This window comes from Mustela lutreola, chromosome 2 (assembly GCF_030435805.1).
Source record: "Mustela lutreola isolate mMusLut2 chromosome 2, mMusLut2.pri, whole genome shotgun sequence".
In the NCBI taxonomy this organism is placed as follows: domain Eukaryota; kingdom Metazoa; phylum Chordata; class Mammalia; order Carnivora; family Mustelidae; genus Mustela; species Mustela lutreola.
The window spans coordinates 54,024,393-54,044,954 of NC_081291.1; the positions used below are offsets into that span (position 1 = coordinate 54,024,393).

The following is a 20,562-nucleotide window of genomic DNA, read 5'->3' on the forward strand; positions in this document are numbered from 1 at the left end:
ACCATAGTACTTCCTTCATCACCACTTTGTAACCAGTTGAAATGCTGCCTTTGGAAGGTAGTTCTTCTTTTAAGTTTCTATTGTCCCTCTGTTAAAATATGGCTACCTCAGGATAGAGTTTACACTCTTTTTTTTTTTTTTTTTTTTAAGATTTTATTTATTTATTTGACAGAGAGAAATCACAAGTAGATGGAGAGGCAGGCAGAGAGAGAGAGAGAGAGGGAAGCAGGCTCCCTGCCGAGCAGAGAGCCCGATGCGGGACTCGATCCCAGGATCCTGAGATCATGACCTGAGCCGAAGGCAGCGGCTTAACCCACTGAGCCACCCAGGCGCCCCTAGAGTTTACACTCTTAATGGTGCCTTTACATGTTGAATTCTTAAGTCAGATCTCTTCCAAACCCCAAACTGGGCAGAAAGAGGCCTTAGCATCCTAAGCTGTGTTTGGTGTTGAGTTTGAGGTGTTGGTGAGCAGTGACAGCATTGTGAAAGTGAGGGAGAAAACCCAGGTTCAGTGTAGGAAGCTGTATGTTTGAAGGGGAAGGGGAGGGTACTAAAAGGTACATGACAAAGGGGACATTAAGATTCCGAAGATACATTTCTTTTTAAATTGAGGTTTACTAAGATACAATTTTCTTACAACAAAATTCACCCTTTCAAAGATGCTTTTTCTTTCTTTCCTTTTCCCTTACCCTTCCCTTTCCCTTTCTCCCCTCCTCTCCTCTCCTCTCCTTTCCTCTCCTTTCCTTATCTTTCCTTTCCTTTCCTTTTCTTTGGCTAAGGACTGGTCCTGCCTAGGATTTGTATAATGCAGAGAATATTGAAGCAATGAATGTTAAAGGTATAGAAAGTACTGAGTGGCAGAGCAGGGTTCTTGCAGTTCTGGTAATTGTATGCTGTGACCTCAGGCAAGTCACTCTCACTCTATGGGCCTCGGGGGTTTTTTGTTTGTTTGTTTGTTTTCTGCATTTCCCACAGAATATTTATTTATTTATTTATTTATATTAACATATAATGTATTATTTGCCCCCCGGGGTACAGGTCTGTGAATCATCAGGTTTACACATTTCACAACCCTCACCATAGCACATAGCCTCCCAATGTCCATAACCCAGCCGCCCTATCCCTACTCCCCTATCCCCCCAACAACCCTCAGTTTGTTTTATGAGATTAAGAGTCTCTTATGATTTGTCTCCCTCCTGATCCCATCTTGTTTCACTTTTCCCTCCCTACCCCCCATGGTCCCCAGTCGTGCCTCTCAAATTCCTCACATCAGAGAGATCATTTAATTGCCTTTCTCTGGTTGACTTATTTCACTCAGCATAATACCCTCTAGTTCCATCCACGTCATTGCAAATGGTAAGATTTTGTTTCTTTTGATAGCTGCATAGTATTCCTGGTGTGTGTGTGTGTGTGTGTGTGTGTGTGTGTGTGTGTGTGTGTATCACATCTTCTTTATCCATTCATCTGTTGATAGACATCTAAATTCTTTCCATAGTTTGAGTATTGTGGACATTATTGCTGTAAACGTTTGGGTGCACGTGCCCCTTCGGATCCCTACATTTGTATCTTTGGGGTAAATACCCAGTAGTGCACTTGCTGGGTCATAGGGTAGCTCTATTTTCAACTTTTTGAGGCAACTCCATACTGTTTTTTAATCTGTAAAAACAAGTAGGTTGGGCTAGTTCTTTAAAGGACCCTTCCAAGGGTATTACCAAGAAAATATTTGTATGATGCCATAGAGAGTGAGGCACACTCTGACCAGTTCATTCCTTTCTCCTCTGCTTTCAGCTGACACTGCCCACATTCCCTGTGGTGGTGAAGATTGGCCATGCTCACTCAGGCATGGGCAAGGTAAGGCCATGGTAAAGGTTTGTTGTGCTTTGGGGTTGAGGCCAAGGAGGGCACTTTTTAGAGAGCCTGCTTATGGACTATTTTGCCTCATTTCTCCATGAATTCTTTCCAAGGAGTTGATTTGGCCCCTCTGAATTATGAGTGTTACCCAAACAGACCTCTTCCAACCTGCTTGTAAGGCCACTTGCTTGGGCCCTTGGGCCCTTTCTCCTCTTTGAGGGGAAGCTAGAAAGAAAGTGTATCCTAGGGAGATGTGGCATCCAGGTTTACATCTGGATGAATAACATCTTGATGGGTATGGAGGCTCAGAGCTCTTGTGACTCTCAGTATATGTGTTTGTATGTCTCCTTTTCTCCTTCTCTGCCTTGCTCCAATGTTAGGTCAAAGTGGAAAACCACTACGACTTCCAGGACATTGCTAGTGTGGTGGCCCTCACCCAGACATATGCCACAGCAGAGCCTTTTATTGACGCCAAGTATGACATCCGGGTCCAGAAGATAGGCAACAACTACAAGGCTTATATGTGAGTGGGGCCGGAGTGCCAGCAGATACTCTTCACTTTCTCCTCAGCCCAATGGAAAATCTGAGCCTCCAGGTAGCAGCCAATTCTCATTTAACCTCATCTGGCCCAAAAGGCAGAGACCAGAGAGAGGGTGCCTTTCAAGTCAGGGGCTCCCAGTCTGGGTTCCTTTCAAGTCAGAAGAGGACCAATGAACTAAGATGAGAAATAAAATTAATATTTATTTTCACTAGCCTCTAAGTGAAATTTGACATCTCCACGGTTATAAACCATGGCAACAGGCTACAGTAGTAGCAACAGCACATGTGACTTAAGCTAAAGGTAATCACAGACATTTTTGATTCATATTGCAGTTATGACTGATATCTCTAAATACCAATTATTTTTATCACTACTCAAGAATCACGGTAGTTGTTGCTACTCAACTACATGGTAGTTGTTAGACCTGTCACTGCAAATAGTTTTTTTTTTTTTTAAAGATTTTATTTATTTATTTGACAGAGAGAAATTACAAGTAAGCAGAGAGGCAGGCAGAGAGAGGAGGAAGCAGGCTCCCTGCTGAGCAGAGAGCCCGATGCGGGACTCGATCCCAGGACCCTGAGATCATGACCTGAGCCGAAGGCAGCGGCTTAACCCACTGAGCCACCCAGGCGCCCGCAAATAGTTTTGTTATTTACAAAAAGATGTATTTTTTTTTACTAATCACAGATCTGTTTAAGATTTTGATAACTATTTTTATAATTATTTTAAAAATTGGGTTTCTTTGTTATCTTATGTACTTTATTTTAAACCTTTACGACTCTTACGTATTTTTGTACATTGAAAGGAATCCATAGAATTCACCGTTATCAGAATTCAGAAAAGATTAAGAAACTCCTAATGAAAATGTATCACCCTAAAAACATGCCAGAGCATAAAAAACCCAGTGGTTATAAGAATAGGTAACTTCGGGGAGCCTGGGTGCCTCAATGGGTTAAGCCTCTACCTTTGGCCTGGGTTATGGTCTCAGGGTCCTGGGATTGAGCCCTGCATCGGGCTCTCTGCTCAGCGGGGAGCCTGCTTACCCCTCTCTCTCTGCCTGCCTCTCTGCCTACTTGTGAACTCTCTCTCTGTCAAATAAATAAATAAGTCTTTAAAAGAAAAGAAAAGAATAGGTGACTTTGACTTCTCCACATGACTGTGTCCATCTGCCAGAATACAAAGTTAAAAGTTTCCTCCATCTGACTTGAAAGAACAAAAAGATTTCTGGATGACCAGAAATCTATATAAATCTTCTATAATATACATGCAAATAGCTTACAATTCCAATTTTGAAAAGATGAACTTCTCACTTTTTAAAATCTGCAGGGTAGTATTTCCTATAAAAACAAGAACATTCTAATATATGAATTTGGTCTTGGCCACTCGGCATTTGAGTAGACTTTAAGACTGAGTGGATTCCCTTTCCCTTGCTCGTTCATTTCCATTGTTCTTCTGTCTCCCTCTTCAGTGTTTGTACTCCCCCACCTCTGGAATTAGTTAGGAGCTCTGCCCCCCTTTACAAACCTCTGGTTTAGCCTCTGCACAAATGGGAATTTCTGTCACCTTCCTCTGAGCTCCCTGGGCAGGAACAGTGAAATCACCCCTAAAAGCATGTGCAGCAGCAGCAGGCACAGAGTAAGCACCCATTAAGTATTCAGGGAAGAACCCTTGATTAAAACCGAAGAATAGAATCTTTTTTACTTTTTTACTAGATTACTACTTTTTTTTTCAAGTTTATAGTTTTTAATTTAAAGTCTTGCTGCTTCAAAAAGGAATTTAGGATTGTTTTAAAATTGTACGCAATGTAAGACAAGATAATTTAAAAGACCATTATAAAAATCAGCTAAAAGAAGCAGAAAATTCAGTATGTGTAAGCACCTAGGAAAGCAGATTTCCCATCCTTTCCTTTTAAAATCCCCTAAGTTAAAATAATAATGATAATAACAAAATAAAAGACAAAATCCCCTAAATGAACACAAAATGTTTATGACAGTAGAGCAAGAGTGTCTTGATCCTTAAAAGGAGATATCTCATTTTTAAAGGTTAGGATTTCTAAAAGTAATTTCAAAGAAGCATAAGAAAAGAGAATCCTCTAATACTGATTAAGGGTGGGCTACTGAAGAAACTTTAAAAAACATTTACTTTCTTTAATTTGCAAGGGACAGTTATTCAGGTCCTCTTGGCTCCTCTTCCCCAAACTTTGAGCTATCCCCTTGCTTTCAGAAGGAATTGACCTGGTAATAGCCAAGATATGGTTTGAGAGTCTTCCCTACTCCCTTAGCTCTCACTCTGGAGTTTCAGACCAGCCATATTTGGTAGACAGAGGGTATTTTTCCTGCTCTACTCTCAGTAGGTAATAATGTGCATCCCTCTGTGGAGGTCAGATGACCTCCAAGTCCTGAAAGGTAGTTGAGCTGTTCCTGAGTGGCTTCTAGGTGCCCCCTGATTCTCCCCCTGCTCCAGTGGCCTATATGGATCTGTGCCCTGCATCTCATTGTTAGAGAAAGGTGTGAAGTGTGAAAGACATTATTACTATTCACTCAAAGTTTCCAAAACCCTATTATATACCAATGCCCTGTGCTGGGGACCTAGAAGTGAATGACTCTGTCCCCACTCTTGAAGAGCCCAACCTGGTCACAGGAACACACTCATAAATCATCAGTGTTAGAAGGACAGTGTTATTTTTATTATGATCTATTTTTGTGTCTCTACTCAGATTTTGCAAGCCACTCATCTGTTAATTGTTTTTTTTGTTTTTGTTTTTGTTTTTGTTTTTTTTTATGAAGTAGGCAGTGTGGTATAGGGGAAGCACAGCGCAATGAGGGAACAGAGAGTCTTGGAATTTTTTTTTTTATCTAATGTCTAATTTGACTGGATATACAACTTTGGGCAAGTCATTTAACCTTTCTGAGTCTTAATCTCCTTGTCTATAAAGTTGGGGTGAGAATGTCAGCCTGCTCTGAACAGGGGTTTGCACTCTGGTGAGGGGTTTATGGGGGAAGAACACTGGCAAGCAGTCACTACTGTACAAGAGTGAGGGGTTGTTAATACCTATCAGTTGACTCACTGGGTCACCTCAGGGCTCTGAAAACTAGCTGTATATCTAGGTTTATCAGTGTCTGAGATCAGACCTCTGGGGTAGGTACTCCTGGGAACTGCTGAGTAGAGACTACTACATGCATCCAGTCTCCACATGGTAGCAAGTGACAAGGATAGCACGTGAACAGCTCTGTCAGTAGTGTGAACAGTGCTTTTCTATCCCCTAGGCTATCCTCTTCCTCTTGACTGTGTCTGAGTGAAGACTCATAATTAGGAAGTCCTATTTTTGGTGTTTTACAATTTATTTAAATCTGTATCAATTGATCTTTATAACAACCTTGTGTTTACACAGGGATAAGAGGCTCAGAGAGGTAAAGTGATTCACCCATGGTCACCCACCCAGTCAAGAGAAAATCCAGAACTAGAAGCAAGGTCAGCTACCTCCTATTTAGTCTAAGACTAGTTGACCCTAACACCTGCTCACAGTTGGAGAGGGTGCAGAGGGCATAGCAGAGAGGAGGTTGATGACTTGATTCAACAGAATTTGATGGACAAGGCAACTTAAGCCTGGAGAAGTTAACTGACTTGTCCAGAGTCACATTGTTAATACTGTAGGCTCTTAGAAATTAACTGTTGAATGAACAAATAAATGAGCTAGTAAGGAAGCCATGAGGAGATATTCACAAGAGTCCTGAGAGTGTCCCTAGGATCAACAGAATTCAGTTTGTATATACCCAGTCAGCCCAGATAAGTGGGTAGGCTGCTAGTAGTTTATGACTTGTGGACCTAAGACTTAGCTCAAATAACTAATATTAAAAAATAGATATAGGACTGGAAGTGAGGTTCAGGAGAGCAAGTGTTCATCTGGTTGAAAAGATTAGGGAAGGCTCCATAGAGCCACAGCAGTCTGGGCTGGACTACAAAGAGAAGAAGGACATTGAGGGTAGGGGTTGGCAGGGCAGCCAGGTTCTCAGTTCAGCAGACAGGTGCCTGGGCTACTTTTGCAAGAAGCAGGTGAGGAAAGCAGCAGTTAGCTAAAATTCTGGGAAGTTTCATGCCCCCCTCTTGCTCGTGTGGCTCACTGCCTATCCTATCCTTGTGGGACCTTGTTGCAGGAGGACATCGATCTCAGGCAACTGGAAGACAAACACTGGCTCTGCAATGCTGGAGCAGATCGCCATGTCAGACAGGTGAGTGAGAGAAGGAGTCCACTCCCCAGCCCAGCTTCCATGGCTAAAGAGGTATAAAAAATGAGCCCTGCCCAAAGGAAGCCTCTAATCAGGACAGAACACAAAGAGCCAAGCCAAGCCAACACAAAGAACACAAAGAGCCTTGTTACACCAGGTAACAAGATCAGGCAGGACTGGGTTATATGCTAAATTATGAAGATAAAGACTGGACATGATGTAGAAGCTCCAAGAAAGGAGCAGTTACTCTGCACTGGAAAAGCCAACGAAGGCCACCTAGAGTATGTGAGACCTGCTTTAAGCCTGGAAACATAGATTCAATCTGGAGTTAAAGTGAGAGAGCACTGTAGAGAGGGTAATATGCTTGACAGGGAGAGGAAGGGGTGGGATGGTAGAGATGGAGGCACCAAGGAGATCATGAGTAGCAGGTAGGCTTGATATGAGCTAACACCCCAGCCTCAGAACACCTTCCCATCCCTTCCAGGTACAAGCTGTGGGTAGACACCTGCTCTGAGATGTTTGGTGGCCTGGACATCTGTGCTGTCAAAGCTGTACATGGCAAAGATGGGAAAGACTACATTTTTGAGGTAAGTCTGGCCCAAGGAATATCTCAGTAAGAGACAACACCCAAGGCTAGAAGCCAAGCTCTTAGCTTGAGAGCTATGTGGGTGACCCAAACTATGTTTAGATCAGAGTCTTTCAGGCCAGGGGATGGTTCCCAGACAACACAACCAATGGATGTGCATAGTGAAATACCTCCACCAGCAGGGAGCTGTTTCCAACCAGCTAGGCTGACCCATGCTGGGTAGGAGTTGGCACATTTGGGTTCCTGGGGTCCTAGCCTAATGCTATTCCCCTGGGAAGACTGTAGTGATTTACCATTTTGGGTCTCAGAAATTTGGACTTGGGAATCATTCGGTTCAATCTGCTCATTTTGCAGATGAGAAAACTAAGGCCTAATGCCATAAGCATGTGTTCAAGGCCATGGAGTGAATCAGTGTCTCAGCCTGGGCTAGATAGAGCTCAAGTTTCCTAGTTACAGGAGATTTTTTTTTTTAAGATTTTATTTTAATTCCAGTTAGTTAATGTACAGTGTTAATAGTAGTTTCAGGTATACAATGTAGTGGTTCAACACTTGCATGCAACATTTGGGGTTCACTACAAGTGCATTCCTTAATCCCATACCCTTTTTAAACCATCCCCACACCCTGCCCTCTGGTGACCATCAAATTATTCTTTAGAGTTAAGGGTCTGTTGATTGATTTGCTTCTCTCCTTTTTTCCCCTTTGTTCCTACGTTTCTTAAATTTACACAGGAGTGACATCATATAGTATTTTTCTCTGACTGACTTATTTTACTTCTGTAATACTTCGTAGCTTCATTTATAACCTTGCAAATGGTAAGATACCATTCCATTTTTATGGCTGAGTAATATTAATATACATATGTATACTATACATATAATCTATATATATGCCCACACACCACTTTGTCTTTAATATAAATGTGAATCTATTTCAGGGTTTTCTATACTGTTCTACTGATTTATGTATCTATTTTTATGACAGTACCATACTATGTTGATCACTACACCCTGGTTTTGTTTTATTTCTTTTCAGTGTTCCAGAATTCATTGTTTATGCACCACACTCAGTGCTCCATGCAGTACGTGTCCTCCATAATACCCACCACCAGGCACAGGGGATTCTTAGCATCTCTCTGAGCCTTGGAGATACTTTACTCAGCCTGGTCCTCTAACACAATTTGCTGACTCCCTTTTCCCCAGATTAAAGGGAAAGTCGGTAATAATATGAATCCTTCACTCATATTCCTGCCCAGTCTTACTGGGAGCAGGAAAGGCTCCTTGCCAGGAGTTGGTGGTGTTGGCAAAAGATTAGTGTCAGGAACCCAAAGTGGGCTTCAGAATCTACTCCATGATCTACTTGGCACATAGCATTCTAAATAATCACACCCCCTCTCTCAGTGGGGCTCAGTTTTCTCATCCATAAATGAGAGTTGGATTACAGAGTCTATTATCCTAGTTAGCCAGCTATCCACTTCCTAACGCAGGAAAACAGTTACCTGGACTTTGAGGTATGGGAAGAATCAGGATGGTGGTGAAAAGGGAAGGCATCCCAGGTCATGAGCAAAAGCAGAAATCTAGTTGTTTAAAGGGCAGACTGTGTGGAGATAAAAACTGCATGGGTGAAAAGTCCCAGAGATGAAAACTGGCTACTCCTAACTAGAGAGTTAAGGGAATGACCTCCATGTATTCCTGCTTTCCCTGCCTACAAATCTCTAAACCTTGCTGTCTCCCTTTCCCTACCACCTTCAGCCATGAATCTTGTATACTCTACTGAGCCCTGGCCTAGGTGAAGTCTTGGGGGGAAGAGCCAAAGCAAAAGTTTGCTGGAGGGGGAGACTAAGGTCCTAATTCTGCACAGGAACATGCTTCTAACTGAAGATAGGAACACCAGTTTCATCCCCAATCTGTCCCAGATGCCTTAAGTTCTATTCATTCTGAAAGTAGGCCTTTGATTTTTCCAGCCCCTTTCCTAACCTGGGCTACATCTTCTACCAGGTCATGGACTGCAGTATGCCACTGATTGGTGAACACCAGGTGGAGGACAGACAACTTATCACTGAACTAGTCATTAGCAAGATGAACCAGCTGCTGTCCAGGACCCCTGTTCTGTCCCCTCAGAGACCCTTAACCACCCAGCAGCCACAGGTAAGCAGGAGGAAGAGACTGGAGACCCAAGAACCATTCCCAAGCCCACTGCTGTAGACTGTGGTGGCTCCAGGATAGAGGAGCCTTCTCTTTAGCAGTCTGCAATATCAGCTATAGAACTGACCAGTTCTATAGATCCAGTACTTACTGGTTCTCTTCTCTCTGAACTTGAAGTCTCTGGGGAACCAGAGCCCATTTCTCTTGGGATACTCCCACTTTTAAATGGGAAGTCTCTGAGGAAGGGCTGGGTCAGACCTCTTACCAACTGTTCACTGTCTATGAGGGGTCTGCTGCATTTGTGGAGAAAAAAGGGTGTTTATCAGAAATCTGCTGGCTTAGAGAGAAGAAAGGGTCAGGTCCCTCATTCTGGAAGAGAATGATGAGGTAAAACTCAAATTAGAAATCTGCTTTCCTTCCTAAGGGAGAGGAGGAAGTTTTCTTCAGTTGACTATGGTGTGTGACTCAAGGCCAGTCACATTCACAGTGGCAGTATCCCAGATGCCAAGTCTGGTAGGAAATCCACACTGAAGTTTTTGTGGCTCAGGCCCTGTGGCTCTAGAAGAGGCCAAAGAAAAGCAGGGGTCCAACGTCTTAAGTCCCATCTAGGAGATATCTCACTTTGCAAAAATGTCCCCCAGCTTTCTTCTCACTGAACTTTTGCATAATGAAGTGGTAAGAGCTTGGGACAAAGAATCCAAGAACTGAGTCCTAGTCTAGCTGTTCTCCCCTAAACAGCTGTGTGACTTTGGGGGGAAATTACTACCTTTTCTAGGCCTCAATTTTAATTACTTAACATAAAAATCTCTCAAATCTTTCTTTCAAAATCACACTTCAAACAGTTAAGGAGATAGAATAGAATGGTGATTTCAGAGTGTGGACTTTGAAAAGAAAACTATTGAAGTTTGAATCCTGGACACTCCATTTTATTGGCTTTGTGACCTTGGATAAAGTACTTATATGTGGCTCAGCAGAGATGACAATGGCACCCCTCTCCTAGGGTTATTGTGAGAATTAAATGAAGAACCTAAAATATAGTGTATATATATATAGTGTATCATAAATGCTCAAAAAGGTTGCCTATTGTTATTAAGTAACTAAGCAGCCTCAGGGCTTAGGTTCCCTACAACCTCTGGCTTCAAGATCATCACTCCCTTTTCTAAAGATCAGTGCCTTGCTGCGATTATACTACAACCTCAGAAGCCAAGTAATTGGAGTCTGGAAATCCTTTAGTAAGAAAGAAGAAAAGGAGTGGGGAGGGGAAAAGAGTATAAGCCAGCCTGGATTATGGCATAGAAGCAAATTAGTTCTTATCATTTGAATGTCACAGAACCATAGCATAGGAGCATAGTTGATATTCATAATAATGGACCTGAACCATAAAGAACAGCTTTAAAAAAAAAGAAAAAGATTTTACTTATTTATTTGACACAGAATGAGAGAGAGAGAGAGAGATCACAAGTAGGCAGAGAGAGAGGGGGTAAGCAGGCTCCCCGCTGAGCAGAGAGCCCGACGTGGAGCTCAATCCCAGGACCCTGAGACCATGACCTGAGCCAAAGGCAGAGGCTTTAACCCACTGAGCCACCCAGGCACCCCAAGAAACAGCTTATTTTAAGTCAGTATTCCACATGTTGTTTAAGAAAACTAGTAATATAATGTATAAGAACTATTTCTGTAGAAATGACTAAAATAGGGGTGCCTGGATGGATCAGTTAGTTTAGTGTCTGACTCTTGATTTCTTTTTTTTTTTTTTAAGATTTTATTTGAGATTTTATTTAAGATTTTATTTGACAGAGATCACAAGTAGACAGGGAGGCAGGCAGGGGTAGGGTGGGGGGTAAGCAGGCTCCCCGCCAAGCAGAGAACCCAATGTGGGGCTGGATCCCAGAACCCTGGGATCATGACCTGAGCCGAAGGCAGAGGCTTTAACCCACCAAGCCACCCGGGCGCCCTCTGACTCTTGATTTCGGCTCAGTTATGACCCTTGGGTCTTGGGGAATCTGCTTTAGGATTCTCTTCCTCCATCTGTCTTTCTTCCCTCTTCCACCCCGAAATCAATAAATAAATCTTTTTTCTTTTCTTTTCTTTTTCTTTTTCTTTTAAGAAATGACTAAAATAAGACAGTGTGACAATTGGTAAGTCATTTCTTTCTCTGGATCTCAGTTTCTTCACCTATGATATAAAATGGATCTAAATACCTTTTCAGCTCTGAAAATTTCTTTGAGTAGAATACTTCCATCCCTACTCATGCTAGATAAATGGGAGCTCCTGGGCTAGTAGACTTACTTTGGGCATCCAAGTTGAGAGTAGCCCCCTGCTATGGGATGCTATCATACATTAGCTCGTATGGGTGTTTTGTACCTTCTGTAGCTGGCTCATATGTGTCAAACCTCCAGGCAAGTACAAGAATCTGTTTCTGTACATCAGGAATGTTAGTCACCAGAGAATTATAGTAGGGTAGTTAAGAGAACAAAAATTAATTGTTTGTTAGAGATATAAGCCCATTATTTAAATGTTGTACTTCACAAGAGGTGCTAAAAAAAGATTTTCCTGGTTAAAAAAATATCAGACCTGTGGTTAGATTTCATGATTTTGTAAAGCTTAGGGATTAGCAGATTGTTGCTTGTCCCTGCCCTAGAGGAAGAGTGATAGCCCTTTTCTTCCCTTTAACCCTGAGAAATACAGAGAACATCTGGTTGCCCCTTAATGAATTTATGACAGAGTAAGACAGCCCAATGCTACCCAGGCGAAATAAACAAAAATAGGTTGTTCTGGGATTCTGTGAGGATCCCTTAAGTACTTTTATAAATAGAAGTGTGCACAAAACTTTCTTGGCCTTCTACAGGGAAGTCATTTTGAACTAGAATGCAGAGGAGACCTGAATTCAGCCTTGTCCTTACCACCCACCAAATGACGTTGGGTAGATATCTTCCTGTTTCTGTGTCTCAGTGTTTTCATATGTAAAATGAAGGACTGAACAAAAAAACTAAAAACAAAAAAACTAATGTCTTTTTTGAACAAAAAAAAATGTCTTCTAGCAATGAAATTTAAATTATACAGAAATGATATCTGTAACATAAAAGTTCAGTGACAAATCACCAAAAAAACTGCCCCCCCCCCGAAAGCGTTAGCTTTTCTTTGGGACAGTCCCCTTACTTTGCAAGCATTACATAGTGCAACTTAAATATTCTCAAGAAAAGTCTAGAATGTATCCAAATCAGGTCAAGAAACATAGTAAGGAATGAGCTTTCCTAAATATAGGAGCTCGTGCAACAGTCCCTTGTAGTAAAGTCAGACTGACTGAAGGATAAGCTTTTCCCTGCTCAGGATCACATTCAAAACTACAACATGATATTGTGGAAAGCACACTGTACCGGGAGTCAGAATACTCATCGGTTATTCTTACTCAGTGATAACGTTATGTGACCTCGGGTAAGTCATTCCCTATCTCTAGACCTCTGGTTCCTTACTTAAAGAATTAAATTGAATCAGATGATATCTAGATCCCTTTTATTTCTAAGGTCACATGAAACCTGGTCTGCCCAATTGCAGTCTGAGAGTACAGTCCTCTACAAGACTGCCCTCATTCCTGACATGAACAGGAAGTTCAGAGAGTTCTTAAGAAATCTCTGGAAAGTCTCACATAATTTACCTCAAGCTATTATACTCACAGTTACATTTTAGGAAAGGATACAGATCAAAAATAAAGAAAGATGCACAGGTCAGAGTCTGGGAGTGTTCCAAACATGAAGATTCCATTGTCCTAACCTCCCAGCATCCATATGTAATAGTACACATGGTGCCAATCAGGGAAGCTCATCTGAGATTCAGTGTTCACAGTTTTTATTGGCTTTCATGTCATAGGCATGCTTGATTGATCACCTCCTTGAAATTGGTCTCTAGTACCCCCATCCATGAAAGTCAGGTTAATACCATGTGGCCCCAGGGACCACTGTGAGTCACCTCATCAGCTTATATTATGTAGTGTGGTCTGAGGGCCTCTCACCCACAAAGAAAAGACACTCCTATTACTCAGGAAATTCTAAGAATTTAGACTTATCTCCCAGGAGTTGGGGAGAAAAGGCCAGATTTCTCTTTGGGCAAGGCCAGAGTCTTTACTATACACATGATTAAATTAATTTTAGCAAATGTCTCTTAAATACTCTTAGCCCTTGGTACACAAGGGTGATGCCCTTTTTCGACTGTGTTTCTGCTGACTAGCACAGGCTAGCTCAATGTATGTGCTTAAAATTGGTTTAATAGACTTAGGGCTACAGTGATGAATGAGATACTGTCTCTGTCCAAAAATTGTTTATATTCTAAATTGAAATCGTGGCTGAATTCACAGAGTCATCACCATTCATCAGACAATACCTTCTTGTATTCTCTGTTAGTTTCCTCCTGAACCTTGTGCTTTGACTTTAGGCCATCCTAAAGACAGGAAGTATACCACAGTCTGTCACATTTGGCAGAACACTGCAACTTGGGCTTGAGGTCATGACTGTACTGATTGTATTTCTACCTCCCATTTCTCCCTGATGATAGCCCATTTCCACTAGTTATGATTGAGGAGACATTTGAGTCATGCTGGCTCCAGGGCCATAGAGCTGTCAGACTCGATTACTTCCATATTTCCAATATTACATCTGCCAGTTTATCTGGATCTTAAGCCACATGAATCTCTTCTAAGCCCCACCCTCCACAGGTGATCTGGGTCCCACCTTTTTTTTTTTGCTCTCACATTATCCCTCTCTTCTCCATCACTGATTTCTTCTTTTTGAGAGGATCACATCCATCCATAAACATCTCCCATTTAGAATAATAAAGTAAAAGCCAATCCCACTGAAATTGCTCTTGTCAAAGTGACTCCATGTCTAGTTCTCATCTTCATTTTCCCATGTTCTTATCTTGCATGATTTCTCAGTAGCTTTGATGCAGTTCCCTCCCCTCCCCGCCCCCCCGCCCTACTCTCCTTCTTGAAACATTTTCCTTTCTATGCCTCAGTGATTCTGTTCTTGCCTGGTTTTCATTCCGCCTCATTGGTTTCTTCTCACCTCCTTTGCTGGCTCCTCCACTTCTGCTAAATCTCCACATATCAGTGCCTTAGAACTTGGTCTATGTACTTTCCTTGGTGATCTCAATTAACCCACACCTATCTGCTGCCCTGACCACTCCTTGAACTCCAGATTCACATTTCTAACTCTTGCTTGACATCTTTATTTACATGTCTAGAGGCATCCTAATATAAGATAGCCAAAGCAGAACCCTGTAAATTTTTGACCTCCTTTCAGTTTTCCCCAAGCAATTCATGTAGGACCCTACCTGCCTCTTTCCCTTCCTACCATCCTAGCTCTTTCTCACTGGTAAGGGCCTTCATATGTGCCGTATCCTCTGTCTGAGATGCTCTTCCCCTTGTTTTTGCATGGCTGGCTCCTTCATGACAGTATAACTGAAGTTTCCTCAAGCATCTAATCCAAAATTTCCATCTAATAACTGACTACCGCCCCTGCTTCTTTAATTTTCTGCATAGCACTTACTAACAGCTTAAGTCATTCCCATCTATTTCTTTCTTTGGCTCTTCCAGTAGAACGTAAGCATCTTCCAGTAGAACATAAGAGAACAGGGTCTCTTCACTGCTATATCTCTAGTGTCTGCAGAGTAGCTAGCACCTAGTAGCCATTGAATACATCACGGATGTACTAAAGAGGGTGCAGTCAGTCATCAGGAGGAGAGTTAAACAGCAATAACAAAACTATGTCTTCCTGCTTTTTATTATGATCATGTGATAGCAATTCTATGCAAATGACAGTGATTAAAATACTCCTTCTACGCAGACAAATTATTGCCCTTCTCCTCCCCTAGATATGGCATTGCAGTACATATTTATTGAATGAGTTACTAGATGGAATAATTGTCTTTAACAGCCCTTGCAGCATATTGGAGTTGGTGTTGAGATCCAATGAGCAATTTTGGTAGTGTACAAATGGAAGGGATACAAACCAAAGGGTATTACCTGGGTCCCAGCCAGAACTCTGCATGGTGCGCTGAGCCCTTAGCTGCTGTCACTAAGTCACATTCCATTCCTCACAATCAAGCCCCTCTTGCTGGCTCCTTTCTTCTGTGGCTTTGGCAGCTCAGACTGAAAGAGCTTCTGGCCGAGTCACAAGCCCTAAGAGCTATTCCTTGCCCAGTATTCTCAGTCAAGACCAGGATAGACGAAGACTAGTTATTTATCTACCTTTCTCTTTCTCCCTCTCTCTCCTTGCCTGCAGCTCCACCCTTACAGCTTTCATTTCTCTCACTCTAGAAGAGGCCCTTAGTGTTGGTTGAGGGGGAGATTAGTAGAGGGCACACCTTGCCTTATTGTCAGCCAGTCCCCTAGCCAGAGATGGATTAATTATAGAAAACAAAGAGCAAAGTCATTGAGATGGGCCCAGGCTAGCTGCTTGCCCAATTCAAAGGGGTAGGGATGGGGGCTGTAAGAAGCGCTGGCTATGTAGCTGAAAGTAGGAAGGTGAGTCGCAAAGCCTTATCTGGCTAATGACAACTTAGTCTCAGCCTAGCTGGACTGCCCCCTTTGGAGCTGCCCTAAGAGTTGGTCAGGACAAGTGACTCCATCAGCTCTGAAGTGCTTTAGGGAAACTGTTCTCAAGGTGGCAGTGACACCTGGTGGCCAGTGATGGCCAAAGCCTCCAGGCTATATACCTTTGAAACCTCCCTACAGGCTCTGCTCTCCCATCCCCCACACACCTTGGGGGTCTGTCTTCTGGGATCTGAGCTGGGCTTTATAACCCAGGGCTCTAGAGTGGTGTATGCTGCTCCTGAGACTCTCGGGAATCAGGGAGAGAACTTCAGGTAGAAAAGCTTTTAAGTCATGCCTGTAGAGGTGGCATCCTGGTGCTCTCCTTTGTGTGGCTAATCTTTTTTCATTTCCCATTACACTGTTTCCATTTTTGTTATTTTCCTATAAAGTCTTCCAGAGTCAAAGGGCTGAATTGCTAATGCAGGGATTTCAGACACTAACACACTTTCTATTTGGCTTGTGGGTTATACCCATGAGGAGTGATTCTAAGTAATTCCAAGTATTACACATCTGATGTCCAGGAGGAAGACAAGCCTCTTCCCCTACCTTGAGCAGGTCAGATCACACCTGCAATATTATTTCCAGCCTGAGGGTCACAGGACAAGGACAAGGACAACCTCTAACTCTAATTGCAATGTGCTCAGAGGAAAGAACCAGGAGGCTGAGGCATTTGGCAAATCTTTGAGTAAAAGTTAAAGGAGCTCCAGTTGAATAGCAATAGTTTCAAGAAACCCATGACTTATTATCTTTAGCTCTCTCGTGGCTGTCCTGAGAGAAGACTGATGCCAAAAGGCAAACCTGCTAGAAGACAGGAGTAAACTCTAAAACTAGGAAAGGAAATGGCTGAGAATGGCTACTCTGAGAAGTAGTGTGTGGCTGCCACATCATTGCTGATGTTCATTCAGGTGCAAGATAAGCCCCTAGTCAGGGATATGACCAAAAGGTGGGCTGGGGGCTAGGGCTAATGGAGCAGGTAACTTAAAATATCCTTCCAGATCTAAGATGCTGTGTGCTAGCCACTGGCCTGGAAAGGGCAGTGATATGACCAGAATTGAAGGATTGAGGTCCATAAACTGGTAACCTCTGACCTCTGGTGGGACATTCTACCAGTCCTTTTAACTGGTTCTCTGAACTGAAGAGATACTCAAAACATTTCCAGATAGATCTTTGCAGATGCAGAGGCTTGAAAAGATGAAGTCTCTTGAGTACAGGACACCAAGATTGAGAAGGGATTTCACTGGGGTCTAAAGTGCCATGTAGTTAAGGAAGGGACACAACTCAGATCCCAAACATGGGACTAAGAAGGACTTACATAGCTTAGAAGAAGTAAATTTAGGACAAATGAAAGGCCTTCCTGCTTCCCACAGCAGGACTGGCTTTAGGGAATTTGTTCCCCAGTGAGTGTAAGCTGAAAATGTGAGGAGATTTGAGGCAGGTTCAGATAAAGTCACTAGTGGCCAGATCCCTTAACAGACTATTAAGGGAAACTGACTATTTTGGGGATGTCTTAACTTTTAAGGGACATCTTTAATCACTTGAAGCTGACATTCTGACCTCGGGTGACCTGGCCTTTAGTGCCCCCATAGGTCTCATGGACTGCCCCCATGGGACATTTCTTATGTCCTTAGGAAATCACTGATTATGGGAGGGCCTCAATCCAGAAGATGAGCTCTGCCCTCAGAGTAGCAATTGCCCTCATGAAAGGAGGAGGAGGAACTCATCCCTGGGAACATTTTTTAACCTTTCAGAGGAAGAAAGGTGGGCACTGGTAACTGCTGGAATGATCTCAGAAAAATCCCGAGGTGCCAGAAAACATACTGTCCCCTTTGCTCTGACTGAACCTACAACCTCCCGACCACATTCCTTCCTGCTGCCTCATTCCCCTTGGGGTCCTAGACCGAGGGAGTGAAGCCTGGGGGAGCTGATCAGAATAGCTGTATGGCGTGTCCAGCAAGGAGCTTGGCCTGGCCTCTTTCTTGGGGCCAGACCCTGAGACCCTTTCCCAATTTCCTGTCTCAGATATGCTGAGCAAGCACAGGCCTTCCTCCTTGGTGGGGGCAGCTGGACTCAAGCCAACAACTCTCAAAAGTTGAGTCACTTAGTGTCTTTCCTTCCTCAGCTTTCCATCCTGCTGGGACCTCAGATAGGAGCTCCTGTCTCCCAGTTTGTCTGCTGAAAACCACAGGATAGCAAATTAAAGGTGCCTTTGACAAAACCCCACAAACCCTCATCCACGGGCTTGGTGTCTCCTAGACAAGTGATTTCCTGTCCATTCACCTCAAGAGCTAATATTTATTGCTCCAAAATGACTCTTCTGCATCTTCAAGGTCCTCGCTGGAACAAGTCAGTGACATACAGAGAGCATGGTATAACCCAGCCCAGAATCCCCTACATACTGAGCTACTATGTACCAGATGACAGGAAGCCACCCAACAATACTTTCTACATTAATGCATTAAATTCTAGAACTTCATTAAAGCTGCATTCCTTTGGTTTGATATTTATTATTATCGAAATAATAACAATGATGTTCACTTATATCGTTGCTTTGCCTAGCACTGTACAGTTTACAAAGCACAGACATTACTTTGAGCCTCACCATCCTTACATAATATGGTTTGGGTTGGTATATCTATCTCCATTTCATACTTCAGCAAAGAGAATGCAGATGACTTGTCCGAAGTCATACAATGTATAAGCAAGAGAGCGGAATCTTCTGTGATCTACAATACTATGCACTATGCCTTTTTCATGTCCCCATCAGAGCACTGGGGAAGGTAAAAATGGAGAAAGCTGGGCCTTTGTGACCTTGTGTAAGGTCAAACCCAACTGCTAAACCTGCCAACCTAGAGGAGTTTCTGAGCTACACCTACCTTTTCTGCCTCCCTGACTTCTCAGATTGCTAAAACCCAGTGGGTTCAGCAAAGTGGGATACCAGCCCAACCAGCTTTGATAGAAAGCAGTAGCATATTCTACTTGCCAAGCCTTTGCCTACAGACACCTCTGCTCAGGCCCAATAGCCCTGGGTCTTGCTGGACTCAAGACTCTGCAGCTAAGAAGGGCTTGTCTCTTCTCCTCTCCTCTCCTCTCCTCTCCTGCTTTAGATAGACATGTAAAGAACTGAAAAGTGCATGGAAGAATTAATGGAAACCCAGAACCAGAGGGCCTGTAGAAGTCCTCTGCCTGTAAATTCGTGACCTCCTCCATAGCATCTCTGACCAGAGTTTGTCATGGCCCTCCTTAAATACCTCTAAGGCCAGGAAACCAAGAACCTCACTACTACCCAAGTCAGTCCTTGACCTTAATCAGATCTACATTTGACTAACTTTGACCTTCTACTCGGTCCCAGCTTCCATAATTACCTCACTTAATCATTCCAATTGGTGTGCTTGAGGAACTGAGAATCATAAATTAAGTAACTTTCCCAAAGTCACATGAGGAAAGGTGTCATTTCCATACTTCTCACCATCCTATCTGTTCCAGGTACCCATTTTTTCCCCATGTACCCATTTTAATTCCACTAGTGTCCTCCTTAAAGAAACACCCAGAACTGGTTGCAGTGCTCTCTTGTGAGGCTTATCAGCTGAAAGAGCATAGGACCTGAGCACTCCCCTCCTTGAGACACTAAGCCCCTCTAGCTGCATCAAATTTTTGGCAGCAGCATTGTCATTCTGTAAAGCCACAGTTGATTGGTTTTTTCCCCTTGTGCTACTGTAAAGTCCGTTTCTTCCCCCCTTCTTTTTTGGGTTCAGCTGAGCACAAACATTGGACTACATATTACTACCTGTTTGAGTCAACTCAACTTCCTGAGGAAAACTGCAGCTCAGTCTGGCCGTGGGCTCTTGCTGTGGGTTGGCTATAGGCCAGACTTTGGCAGTGACGCCAGAGTGGCCAGACTTCCGTGGAATTCAGCATCTCAGGCAGTTCTTGGTGACCGGAGACAGATCCCATGGTATCCAAACCCCATGGGAATAGCCCTCAGCCCCAACAGATGGATGGCTTGTGGGTGGAGCTAGAGAGTCTTAGTCTAGCAACGGACAGTCCTAAGGGACTATTTCCCTACCCCTCATAGTCCCTGGGAAGTCTTCAGTCCACAACCTCTGTGTAGCCAGGAAAGGGTGAAGCTCCCTAGGCGCCAGACAAGGGTTGCCAAGGCATATTCCCAGGATCCAGCTCAAACGACTGTCTCTGGGAGCTCTTCCTCTGAAGCTTTAGGAAGGAAACTTTTGGGCTCAGTTCATCCATATCTTATTTATATATTTCTGAGGCTGAGGAGAGCCAGAGCCAGCCTTCCTTGGTATGATTACCCCTGTCAGCTCATCCAATGAGTATCTGGAGTTCTACTGTTAGAATTTAATCTATGAGATTGTAAAGGGTTTCCCCCACCCTCAGAATCATAAATTGTCAGGATAGAAGGAACCATAGTGCTCACCTAATCTATCTCATATTTAGTGTAGGAATATTCTCTACAATATCTTTGTCCTAATTCTCTAGCCTCTGCATGGACACACTCATCTCCCAAGATAGCCTCTTCCACTGATTTTACTATAGAAAGTTCTTCCCATAACTAAAATTCTGCCTTTCTGGAGCTTTTGCCCATTGGCCCAGGTTCTACTCTCTTGTTATGTGGTCT

The 20,562-nt window shown here is 43.1% G+C and overlaps 1 protein-coding gene across 1 annotated transcript in view; it reads left to right on the forward strand.

Annotated features, from left to right (window-relative positions):
• SYN2 (synapsin II) overlaps positions 1 to 20,562 on the forward strand; it is a 218,066-nt gene that overhangs the window by 185,515 nt on the left and 11,989 nt on the right. The window contains exons 6-10 of the mRNA XM_059161765.1: positions 1,789 to 1,851; positions 2,232 to 2,374; positions 6,547 to 6,621; positions 7,103 to 7,205; positions 9,200 to 9,349. Of these exons, the coding sequence (XP_059017748.1) occupies positions 1,789 to 1,851; positions 2,232 to 2,374; positions 6,547 to 6,621; positions 7,103 to 7,205; positions 9,200 to 9,349 (534 nt within the window). The remainder of the gene's footprint in view (positions 1 to 1,788; positions 1,852 to 2,231; positions 2,375 to 6,546; positions 6,622 to 7,102; positions 7,206 to 9,199; positions 9,350 to 20,562) is intronic.